At 41.2% G+C, this 13,226-nt stretch overlaps 1 protein-coding gene across 1 annotated transcript in view; it reads left to right on the top strand.

Annotated features, from left to right (window-relative positions):
* Positions 1 to 13,226, top strand: part of AFF3 (ALF transcription elongation factor 3) — a 531,321-nt gene that overhangs the window by 289,549 nt on the left and 228,546 nt on the right. The window contains 1 exon segment of the mRNA XM_027767542.1: positions 8,005 to 8,085. Coding sequence (XP_027623343.1) covers positions 8,005 to 8,085 — 81 coding nt within the window.

The raw sequence follows: 13,226 nt of genomic DNA, 5'->3' as shown, positions 1-13,226 counted from the left end.
TAATTTTATCTGACTCCAAGACTGGTGCTTGGCCTCCCAGGTACAGGCCTGGGAGTGTTTCCCCTCACTCAGTATAGTGCTTCCATTAGCCGCTAGCACTCAGATGTGCAGCGTAATAAAAATTACTGTGTTCTGTTGTTGGTGGCACTTATCTGATGACAGTGTCATAACACGAATCACACGTATGAAAGAACTGAAAAGATGAGTGATTATTCCCATACGGAAACTGGAAACAGGCGCGCTCTCATCTACAGCAGCCGCTGCCACACAGACACATCAGCTTTGGCATTTTACATTGTTATTCTCGAGTGGCAGAATTAATCCAGTGCCTCATTGAGAAAAGAATATGTTTCTGAGCACAAAGAATTCTGGAGTTCACGGTAGACATTTGCCAGGTCTTTTCAACCGACCTCCAAGTTGGCACAGGGTGTTGAGCTGTTGCCGAGAGAGAGAGAGAGAGAAGTCATTTGATTTCTCTCAGTCCTGGCAACAGTCATGTGTGTTTGGGAGGTCAAGTGTAATTTATTGTTGCCATCATTTTGCAGCCAAGAAAGAAGAATCCCAGAGAGGGTAAAGGAATTCCTATTGTCTTATTTCTTATGGGTAGGCAGTCAGGGAATGACAAGAGACTGGTAAGATGTAATCTGCTCCCTCCAAGGGGTTGTAACCTAGTAGGGAGTAAAGGTGTTGCAGTCTGCTAGTGATTGTAGAAAAGAAAAGAAAGCCCTGAGCACCAGGTAGCACGTGGTTGTTAAATAAGTGACATAGATCATGTATAAGTGGAGCACAAAGAGTGGAGAGCTCTGGCCGTATAGCATCAGTCCGATCCCCTTCACAGAGGCCAGGATGAGGGAGAATGGAGAGGTGAGTAAAGTTGGAGTAATGCCAAAGGAAAAGCAAAAACAAACAAACAAATAAAAAGCCCTAGGGCAGGACAGGGGAACAAAACAAAACTCTGGCTTAGGGCAAGACTAGGAAAGTAGCAGGCGATGACACTGAAATTACTCAATGGCACCATGTGAGTACTGGACCTGCAGTCACTGATGCATTTGAGCAAGGGCAACCCTTTGAGCCCATTTTGTGTTGCTGTAACAGAATATCACAACTAGGTCATTGATGAAGACAAGTAATTTGCTTTCGCAGTTCTAAGAGCAGGAACTGTAAGATCAGGATGCTGACATCTGGTGTGGACCTTCTTGCTCCTTCATTCCGTGGCTGAAGGCAAGAGGGTGAGAGAGTGAACTCGCAGCCCCAAGCCCTTTTTATAATCAGCATTAATCTACTCATGAGGGTGGAGCCCTCATGACCTCTACCCCTCCCAGTAGATCCACCTCCCAGTGTTGTAGCATCAGGGATTAAGTTTCCAACACATGATTTTGGGAGGCATATGCTCAAAACTACAATAGCAACATAAAATTAGATAAAACGTTTTTGTGACAGCGCCCCAGGTAGATGGTAGGCCAATGGGGAGACAGTACACAAGGGAGAGAGTCTGGTGTTTTCCTGTTTTACTTATTTTATAAGGAAATTTAAATAATGTTTCATCTCTTTGCAAACTAGTGCCAACCCTGTAGCCTAGTAGTTAAAGGGGAACGGACCCACATGGCTGACCACTGTTCACGTTCCAGCCCAAGCAGCTTGAAAAGCACACTGGGTGCACATCCCTGCATGCCCCAGATCCCAGCAGGATGGAGGGATGGAGGAGAGGGACTGTGACATGACCATGCCCCATTAGGGGGTGCTTCTCCCTTTTTCTCCCTTTCCTGTCCCTTTCTCTGGTTAGTGCACTCACCCTATGGAAATTAAAAATAAATAAGGAATAAGTAATAACAATGATAAATAAATTGGTAATAAAATAAAAACTTGGGGAAAAAAAAACAAATCTATTTGCAAGCTAAACATACTTTGCAGATCTTCATACCTATACATTTTGAACTCAAACATTAGACTTCAGCCTAAAATTCCATTTTTGTTTCATTTCTTTTTTAATAACAAAGCTCTGTGCTGCTCAGTGAAAGGATAGTCTAAGCCTCCTACGATTTGGCCTAAGATATGCAGGGACATCAGAATAGGTAGGAGCTACCTGGTGGGCCATGCCAGATGAGCACTTGGAAGTCCACTCACCATCAGATTGTGGCTCTGGAGGATCATGATCAGTCATGCCGCATAAGAGTCATAAAAATGGAAACTGGCCCATGTATGTGCCTCATGGCCTCCTAAAAATTGGTAGATACAGACCGAAAGTTAATGAAATGCAACATTCTATACCTTTATCATTTCACCATCTGTTCTTTCATTTTAGAAAAAACATTAGTGGATCTACTATAAAGAGACTTGGTATTTGATGCCAATCCAAGGAATAAGAAGTCACCCTGAAACGCGTCCCTTGGGTAACTAGACATCTGTTTAGGAAGATGGGACTGGTGAGGCTGAGTTATGACAGGGGATGTTGATTTTAATCCTGTCAGTCAGAGTATCTAAAAGGCTAAACTGCCTGAACTCAAAACCGAGGGTCTCTCAGTGCTGGGGGAATAGGGTGTGACCTTATTCTTGAGTGATAAATTCAAGGAAGGCAGACAAATCAAAGGGACAGGAGGAGAGTTTATAAGATCAGAAGGCAGCTAGCCAGACATCGCAGGAAGTAGATTTAAACATTGTATTTCTCTTCCTGTCTTACGTGTGGTCTCAAACGTGATTAAAGGATGGCCGACTGGGGGGAAGTAGAGGCCAAGCAGTGATGAAGGAATGGGTAAGGTGGGAGATCAGGCATGAGCGGGGGCGAGGCAGTGCCATGGGACCAATGCCCGAGCAATGAAATAGTGTCTTCTCTGTGGAGAAAATCGGATGAGGCAAGCTAAGTGGAATTTCAGCAGCAATGATAAATATTACCTTTGCTTATACGTTAAATCATTGCTGGAAATAAGGTACAGATGAAATGCTTTTTATCAAATATTATTATCCCACTGACAGTTAATATTTTGTCTGAAATGTTTCCATAATAAAATTTAGGGGCATTTTCTCCAATATAAAACACAAATCATACTTAGGAATCATCCTAACTTCTTTAAATAACTTTCTGTCTTAGTAATATATAGTTTGTCTTAGTAATTACTAGCTTAATTACAGGTTACATTTACATGATACATTATTCTTTTTATTAAAAGAAAAAGAAAACTTTCCCACATATTCTCTTGTCCAGACTCCCAATAACAAGAACTCAGAAACTATATTTCTCACTTTAGAGGCAAGGATTTAAAGGCCCAAGCTTGATATTCATCACTTCCATCTTTTAGTGAATTCTTAAATGTTACAGGAACTATGCTTTCTAATGTATTATCTCATTTAATCTTCGTGGCTAACCTATGAGATAGTTAACATTCACATTAACACAGCCTGAAATCTGATTGATTGCAAAGTCCACTGCAATTGAAGTCACTGCAATTTACTGAGCATGTAACTTACCCAAACTCATGGAGCTAGTAAGTGACAGAGGAGGAAATGGAAATGATCATTTGCCCTTAATGTTCCTGTGCAACCCTAATAGGAGATTTTCGTCTGATCAATAATCAGTCTTATAAAGCCACTGCACATTATAAATTACATTTCATTTTGTAAGTATGTGACATATTTTGTGTTTGTATTATATTACACATATTAAAATTTCTCATACCTTACGTTTTTGGAGATTGCGTAGACCTGAATATTTTAGTCCATTCTATTGCCTTAACTGTTTCTTTATGTATTTAGTAGGATTCCTTACATGGAAAGGCCACATGGAAATGCTTAGCTAGAATTAGAGCAGTATCAGCTGGAAAGCTTGTACTGAAATGTGGGTGTTCCTTTCAATCCCACAAGTTTATACCGAGTACTTACTATGTAAAATGTTCCAGTCTGCACAAAGATAAGTAGATACTATCCCTCTCAGAAAAAATGTATAGCCCTTCTTTAGGGGATTATGTTTAATAAATCTGAATGCTCTTGAAAGAGATTATTAGGATTCCTATTTGAGGATTATGTTCGGTAAAACTGAGTGCTCTTAAAAGAGATTAGTAGGATTCCTACAGATGGTTTGTGTTCTACATCAGGGGAAGGGCTTCAAAAGAGGGGGAAATGGTTGGGTATAGCTTAATATGTGGACTCACAAACTACAGTACCAAACAATATAGGGGTTCCAATGGGAAAGATAAAAATAAGTGTTTTGGAGGAGCATGAGAAGGGAACCTTCGTGTGTTGGAATAGGAGAGGAATCAGCAAAGACCTCAAGCATCAGTGATGTTCGATATGAGCCTTAATGTATAAAGAGAAACCCAGAAGCGTATGGGGAAGGGCATTCTTACACAAAGGATAGACTGTAGTTTCTGAGTATTTGTAGAATAATGAAAAGGCATGCAGCTGGAAATGGGAACCTTATTACGGAATGTCTCATCTATTAGGGTGAGGTCCTTGAGGGCAAATGCAACAGAGTGAAAAATAAACACTGGGCTGGGAATAAGGAGGTATATGGCTTCAATTGTGGCATTTACAAACTGAGTGACCACGGACAAATCAATTCTAACTGGGATACTGACAGAACCAGACCCGCAAGAACAGAGGAAAAACCCAGGTGGAAGGCATGGATAGGGACCCACCTGGACGCCTCTCCAGTCAGACAGAAGGGAAGAATGGAGTCAGGCACCCGAACACCTACCAATGTGTTTGTCCTTGGGGGATCACTCGTATTTAGCCTTTGTTCTATCGGAGAGATAGGCAAGATCTCCTGTTCTGAGAGGGTAAAAAACAAAGTGACACAAAAGGTGAGTCACAGGGCCAGGCAGAGACACAACTGGACCCCTCAGAAAGGGGCCTGGCTTCACTTCTCAAGGTCTTCCTGAGCCTGTTGGGCAGCCACCTGCATACCTGTGATCCAGGGCGGCTGAGGCTGGAGTGGGTCATGGTATGAGAACCTTGTTGTAGAGTCTCTCTCTCTCTGAAGGAAGCATTAATAAACTTAAATTTAAAAAAAAAAAAAAAGGAAAAAGAAAGTCATAAAGTATACAAATTAAATTGAGAAACCAGGAAGAGAGAACAGATGAAGAGGGAGTATAAGGATTGCCCAAGCCACAGGCAGACCCTACCTGGGAAAGCCAGTGTCCTTGCCCTGCATCGGCATCATTATGTACCGTTGTCATTTCCCAAGCAGCCCAGGTATAGGATCAGAGAAACCATGAGGGCCTGACTCAGGGGGTGGATGCTCGGGGATGGGCCCTGATTAAGACACAAAGGTCAGGAGGATGTAGTTTCTACCCCAAAGTATCCAACTTAAAAGTCTCCCAAGGTTTGTATGCTATTTCACTCTTGATAAATGGTGCATTTTTACCTAACAATGTTAGTTATACAAAGTTGTTGGTCTGGGACCAGCAGTTACTGTAATGGCTATGTCGCTGGACTTCCATGTAGTCAACCGTGGTTCGAGTCCTGGACCTGGTGGCTTAAAATTCACGCTGGGCACATGTGCATGCGTGCCCAGGATCCTGAGAGGAGAATGGAGGAGAAGGGATTGCGGTGTGGCCATCTCCCCCCACCCCGGGGGGGGATTTCTCCCTTTCTGTCTCTCTGTCTCTCTGTCTCTCTCTGTCTTTCTGGCAAGTGCACACGCCCTATAGCAAAAACCTCTCAAAAAAAAAAAAAAAAAGTTCGTATTGGTCTAGGAAGTGTCCTTTTGAAAGTACTATTACATTTTTATGAATTTATTATTTCATTGGTTTCTGAATATCTATAGGACACACAGACATAGTAGTTCATCTTTTGGGGTTATTGGGTAGTAGTCATACACAAGAAGCACATATATAAGACATTCTGCTTTACAGATGGAATCATAAAATAACATATACAGGGGCCACGTTACTGGATTCCCATGTGGTCGACCCCAGTTGAAGTCCCAGACCTGATGACTTGAAACTCATGCCGGGCATATGCTTGCATGCCCCAAATCCTGAGAAGAGAATGGAGGAGAAGGGACTATGGCATGGCCACCCCCCTGGGGGATGATTTCTCACTTTCTGTCTCTCTGCCTCTCTCTGTCTCTTTGGTGAGCACATATGCCTATAGCAAAAATCTCTCAAAAAAAGTAATGTATACAAAGTTAATATGAGCATAGTGGAGTTGCGTGTGCAAGTCTCATGTGTAATTGTGAGAAATTAGTTTGTGCTTTTCTATTTCGGCCCCTAAGACTCAGAAGTCTAAATCATGTACTCCAGAGTGATTGCAAACAGAGCTACTGAGTGGCTGATAGGTAGTGGGATGGACTCAGGGACCTATCCAACCATCAAGAAAGGAGAGAAAGAGCAATTCATTTACTTCTTTATTTATAAGTGATAATTAGCTCCCTCTGCAAAAGGTTTGAGGTCATTATAGCAAAAACCCGTATCTCCTAGCTAATAATGTAAGTGAAAGAGCAAAGTCAGAAGCCTCCAACAGACCAGATGAGAAGTGGCTGTGAGAGGGCCAGACCGTGGGAAGGATGGGGCTGGGAAACCGAGGAAAAAACACTTATGTCTTCTCTCTTAAACGGGTTGCAACAATCTAGGTGAGGTCCGACCATTTCCTGACAAGGCGGCCCAACTCTGAGACCTTAATTTGATGGACGGACAGTTACCACTCTGGCCACAAACCCTAGTCCTGGTTAGCAACCTCCTTAAAAGGGACAGCCAGGGAAGTGGTAGATGGAGTAATAGTTACATCGCTGGACTACCACATTGTCTACTGTGGTTCGAGTCCCAGACTCAGCAGCTTCAAATTCATGTCAGGCGCATGTGCGTGCATGCCCATGACCCCAAGAGGAAAATGGAGAAGAAGGGATTGCGCATGGCCATCCCCTCTGGGGAAGGGGGGTGATTTCTCGCTGTCTGTCTCTCTGTCTCTCCAGTGAGCACACACACCCTATAGCAAAAATCTTGTTAAAAAAGAAAAATGTGTGGGACCAGCAGTTAGCGTAATGGCTATGTCACTGGACTCCCATGTAGTCGACCACAGTTTGAGTCCTGGACCCAGTGACTTAAACTCACGCTGGGCGCATGTGCACGTGTGCCCAAGATTCCAAGAGGAGAAGGGATTGTGGCATGGCCATCCCCCCTGGGGGGTGATTTCTCGCTTTCTGTCTCTCTGTCTCTCTCTGTCTTTCTGGCAAGCGCACGCACCCTATGGCAAAAACCTCTCAAAAAAGAAAAGAAAAGAAAAATGTGACAGCCAGGCACTGGTAGATATGTGGAAAGCTAGAGATGAGAGTAGGGGTGAGTCTCCTTCACTATGATAGCATAAATCACTCCTCTAATAAAGCTCCTAAAGCTAGAAGTGCTTCATGCACTCCTTCAGAGACACCTGTGACCTTTGAGGGATCAAGTCCAAGTGCCCTCTGTGTGACTTCTTCAGGAGAACTTTGACTAGTGGGTTATCCCTTTACTCAGGGGTATAAGTGAAATAAACTAAGACAGCCTTGTAGATCTTTTCAAGGTATAAGTTAAAAGAACATGGGACTAGCCATCCAGCCAAGAACTGGTAAAATTAGGAAAAGATATCATAGAAGTATGCTCCACATCCTTTAAAAAAAAAATCCCTTTCAGGACCAGCAGGTGGCATGGTGGTTAAGGCACTGGACTCCCATATGGCCAACCATGGTTCAAGTCTAATATGCTGCAGCTTGAACATTACACCAGGTGTGTGTGTGTGTGTGTGTGTGTGTGTGTGTGTGTGTGTGCGCGCGCCCAAAATCTCTAGAGGAGAATAGAGGAGGAGAGATTGCAGTATGGCCAATCCCCCCAAGGGGTGCCTTCTCATTTCCACTCTCCTTCTCTCTGGTGAGTGCACGTGCCCTATGTCAAAAACCTAAAACAAACAAAATTCTCTTCATCCCTCACTCCTTCCTTATCCCAGTCAAACCCTACTGAGACTTGCTTGTATAGCTGTTCCATGCTACTGACTTCGAATATTTCTGTCTCACGGTTTTGTTGCTTTTATCCTTCCCCTTAGGAGATGACCTGGCTCCCACCTCTTTCTGCTATTCAGGCACCTGGCAAAGTGGAACCAAGCAAATTTCCATTTCCAAATAAGGTGAGAGCTCAAATCCTTCAGGGTATGTCTTACTTGTGTAGACATTCGTAGGGGACAGTGGGCTTATCCTTGATTTTTTTCTCTCTAAATATTCATGCCACCAGCTTATGAACCACATCATCGACAATGTACAAGCAATTTTTACTCATCAGAGGGAGAGAATTAAGCTCACTGTCTTACTTACCTTCACATTCATTCTCTCTGCAAATTGTAGTGTTTATTACAATTGTCATTTTTTTCTAAAAGCATTCGTGAAGGTGAAATGCATCATACAATCATTTTATATATTTGAGGTGATGGTATATCTTTTTTTTTCCCTGAAAGGCTGTTATTAAATTCATGATGTAGCTTAAAATCAATGTCTTAGAATTGTAGACATGTGGTATTTAATTTCTCTTGGGTATCTTTTTAAAGCTTACAGTATTTTCTAAGACTTAAAAAGATTTCTATATTTCCTAGGAAAAAGCACACAAAAAAATCATATGTTTAAATTATACATGAGGCTAACAGGATCTGTTTGATTTTTTTTTGTTTGTTTGACACATACCTGCATAAATTACAGAATCTTCAAAAAGTTTATGGGAAGCGCATATTATGAAAAACTATACCTCAATTTCAAATATTTTTGCATCAGAATAAACTCATACTTTAATTCTTCTCTTTTCACAAACTTTTTGAAGTACTCTCATAAAAGATCGAATTATAAAATTGGTAGAAGAGCATTATATGAAAGTCCCTGGAACCCCTGGACAGATTCTAAGTCCCTGTCCAGAGATTGCTATCAAGAGTTCATTGTGTTGTTCCAAATGGTGATGCAGTACGACTGTCCCCACCTCAGAAGGTCCTTCATTTTCATCCTGGGATGTCCCTGTGCATTCTGGGTTGGATGCACTTGCCTGTGATCCAGGCTGACTAAGGCTGGGGGGGCTGATTGTGGCATGAAGACTGTTGAGGATACCTGCCTTTCTGTCTCTCTGTCTCTCATGGAAGAGAAAGAAATAGTTATTTCCCTTGTATATTATAAGCACATATGTACATATGCCATTTTTAAAAATAATTCCCAAATTATATAATATGCAAAGCATTTTTCCAAGAGTTTATTTTTACCCAAATACACCCAACATGTAAACATCATTGCTAAATGTCAATATTCTAACTTTCTGAAGTCAATTGTGGAAATACTTGTCCATTACTATTATCACAACGGGAAGTTCCCTTCTAAGATTTTATGTTTATTTTCCTTTAATGAAGGGTGTTTGGAGATGTTCCCAAGTAAACTTAATAGAGATGTTTTTCATCCTTTTCAACAGCAGAAAAATATTTTGTAGTTTGAATTTGCTGTAATTTATTTTATCAAACTTATTTTGATGGTTGTTGAGGTTGTGGTTTATTATTATTGTTATTTTTTTTGAGAGGTTTGTGCCTCTTGGTATGTGTGCTCACCAGAGAGAGAGAGAGAGAGACAGTGGGAGGGAAAGCGAGAAATCACCCCACCGGGGGCATGGCTGCACTGAGATTCCTTCTTAATTCTCCTCCTGGGATTTTGGGCATGCATGCACATGTGCCCAGCATGAGTTTCAAGCTGCCCAGTTGGAGACTTGAACTGTGATCACCCATGGGGGAGCTCAGTGCCCCAACCACTACACCACCTGCTGGCCCCTCATTGCCACTTTTTAAAAATGATTTGTGTGAAGTCCTTCTATCTTACTCATTTGTCTGTTATATATGATGCACCTATTTTCTTTTACCCTTGCTTATGTGTCTTTTGTGTTAGCAAAGTATATCATTTTAATTTTTATTTACTTTTAAAAGAATTACTTGTTTATTTAATTCCATTTGTTATTGTTGTTGTTGTTTTCGTTTTTGGAGAGGTTATTTTTTTGCTATACGGCGCGTGAACTCACCAGAAAGACAGAGCAACAGAAAGCGAGAAATCACCCCCCAGGGAGGATGGCCATGCCACAATCCCTTCTCCTCCATTCTCCTCTCAGGATCTCGGGCACGCATGCACACGTGCCCAGTGTGAGTTTAAGCCACCAGGTCCAGGACTCAAACCACGGTCGGCTACATGGGAGTTCAGCGACATAGCCATTACGCTAACTGCTGGTCCCTGTTGTTATTTTTTAATTTGAGCAGAGAGAGACAGAAAGAAAGAGAGAGAGAAAGGGAAAGTGAAAAAGCAAGTTGCCAGGTCCGGGACCCAAACCGCGGTTGGCCACGTGGGAGTCCAGTGCCCCAACCACCATATCACCTGCCAGGCTTAGCAAAGTGTTTAATTTTTATGAGAGAAAAAAAACCTTGAAGAAAGTTATAGATAGATAGATAGATAGATAGATAGATAGATAGATAGATAGATAGATCGTCCTTTAATATTCTACCAATGTTCTCTTTATTTTCATTCTTTTTATAGTTTTTATTAGGTTTAAAAATATTACAACATAGAATTCTATTTTTTTTATTTCCAGTGGCTAGTACATTATTATAACACTATCAGTGTATTAGCCCATTTTTTTCCCCTGATGATTTGAAATATCACCTATGTCAATACGTGAGTTGCTTATAAATACATGAATCTGTTTCAGGATTTATTCTTTTTTACGTATTTATGTAAATGAGTTATTTTCCCAATAATTCATTGTTTAGAAGTTGACAAACTTTTCCATGAAAGACCAAAGGGTGACCCGTTCAGGCTTTTCAGACAATACTGAAGTGAGTGAGCATGGCCTCCCACTGGTGGTGTCTCAGCCTGAACCCACCGGAAGTTCCCAAGCCCCCAGCCTTTTAAGTACAGAGGAACGTAGTTGATTCCATGTGTATCTCCAGCGGCATCCTAGAACACTTAAAACACAGGATCCTTACAAGCTTTGCACACAATCTCGCCAAAATAATGGTGGACTCAAAAGATAACAAGTAAGCATCTTTGTTATTTATAAGTACCTATGGAATAAGTTTGGCCATAACTGGGCACTTAGCAAAAGCATATTTTGTTGGGACTCTTTCAAAAAGATTACACAAATGTGTTGTTTCATGTAAATACTTAAAGGTAAGCAATAACTGCTGAGGTAAAATTGAGACACTAAGTCATTAGCAGAAATTGTTCATTTTTTAACCTTTACTAAAGTGTAATTGACAAATAAAAATTGTATATATTTTAGATGAATGACGTGATGTTTTGTTTTTAGTATGCATTGTAAAATAATCACCACAGTCCAACGAATTAACATATCATCACCTCATACCGTTGCCACTTCCCTTTTCTCTTTTTTTGTTCTTCTTTGGAGGTATGTGTGTCATAAGAACACTATCCTCTCAGCAAATTTCAAATACCATATTATTAACTGTAGTCACGTTTCTGATCATTTATCATCTACATATGTACATGCTACCTGTGTCTGTATATATTGTGTGTATATATGTATACACGCACGTAATGTCACTGACACACATATGTATGTGTTTGTGTTATTGTCGTTATACTAAGTAAAATAAGCTAGATGCAGAAAGGCAGATACTTATATGTAGAAATAGCTGTTAATGGCAGTCAATTTAAAGAAGCCTTACTTATTTGTGATCTCACTTCTATACAAGATCTAAAGTAGCTGGACTCACAGAAGCAGAGACTCCTATGTGGTTACCAGGGACTGAGAGGAGACGGTGATAGAACATGTTGCTGAAGGGCGCAGGTTCCACCCACGCCAGATGAGCAAGTTCTAGTTCTCATATACAGAAATGCAGCTCTAGTTAAAATTTCAACTGTTAAGACAGAACATTCGAAGTATCTAATTTTTCACTCAGAAAGATACATTATTATCTATCCCATAGAACACAGATTTCAAATTTAAATGGACAAGCATATGGTTCTTATTTAGGACTATCATAGGATTCACAGTGTTATCCTAACTCTATACCTGTTTGCCTTGCCCAAGAAAGAGTAAGCGATTTTACAAAGTTTAAGAACATGGCATGATTTTTTTTTTCTTGAGAGAGAAAATCTTTTTTGCTATAGGGCATGTTCATTCACCAAAGAGACAGACAAGAAGCAAGAAATCACCCCCCTTACCCCAGGATGGCCACGCCACAGTCCCTTCTCCTCTTGGGATTTCCTGCACACACGCACACACACATGCACAGCCTGAGTTTCAAACTGCCAGGTCCAGGACTCGATCCACAGTTGACCATGTGGGAATACAGCGCTTTAACCACTACACTACCTCCAACTTCTAGAGGCCACCCCTGTTCCTTAGCTCATGGCTCCCTGCACTCAGATTCCGTCTCTTCCTCTGACTCCTCCCACCTCGTTCTTTACCTTATAAGGAGCCTATCCAGTTCATCTCCCCCCTTAAAATCATGAACTTAATCCCTTTGGGAAGTCTGTTTTCCGATGTGAGGTAGCACCCACAGATTCTGGATATTAGTGCATGCAGAGCGATACCGTTACTGTCTACCGCAGAGATCATTAATCGCGTGTCACCCAGAGTGCACCCCTCCTAAGCTGTCTCCAACAAATTAGTATTCCGACAGCTGGACACCGCAGTTCATTCACTAGACTGCTGGCGTTTGAGATGATCACTATCGCTCACGTGTAGGAGTTAGAATTATGTGCGGAATTCGAGGAACAGAATCTTGAAAATGACTGATGAACAATGAAGTTAAGCCCTTATTAAGATTAAGGGGGCAATTTGATTTCACAAGGAGAGTGGATTTAACTGTCCGTTCTGAGTTACCACTTCCACTGAATTCATTTCCTAAATACTTCCGAGAATGTCCTCATTGTGTCTGGTTACTAAAGGACATGATATGTGTATAGTAAAGTCAATTGATAATGAACTTGGCTATTTTTGGGGATTCTCTGAGGACTTAATCTGGACTCACAGTTCTCTAGACAAACACTAGCAGGCATTTCTGCCTCATTCTTCAAATCTCAAAAGTCATCGAAATTCGTAAAGAAAAGAATGCACGACTTCTTTCCATTGGCTTCCATTATTAGGTATTTCAACCCAAGAGAGAAAATTAATTTGCTTTACTCTTTTCTCTTTTATTTCTGCAGCAGTCTCATAAGTTTCGAAATGCAAATAAAGATATCAAAATTGTAGAAAACTTTCTGTCTCAGGAAGAGGCATGTCCAAATCTGATGGCATTTC

Source organism: Tupaia chinensis, unplaced genomic scaffold (assembly GCF_000334495.1).
Source record: "Tupaia chinensis unplaced genomic scaffold, TupChi_1.0 Scaffold144276_1, whole genome shotgun sequence".
Classification (NCBI taxonomy): Eukaryota; Metazoa; Chordata; class Mammalia; order Scandentia; family Tupaiidae; genus Tupaia; species Tupaia belangeri.
Note: the sequence above shows the minus strand (reverse complement) of the source record. Positions and strands in the feature narration are given on the sequence as shown.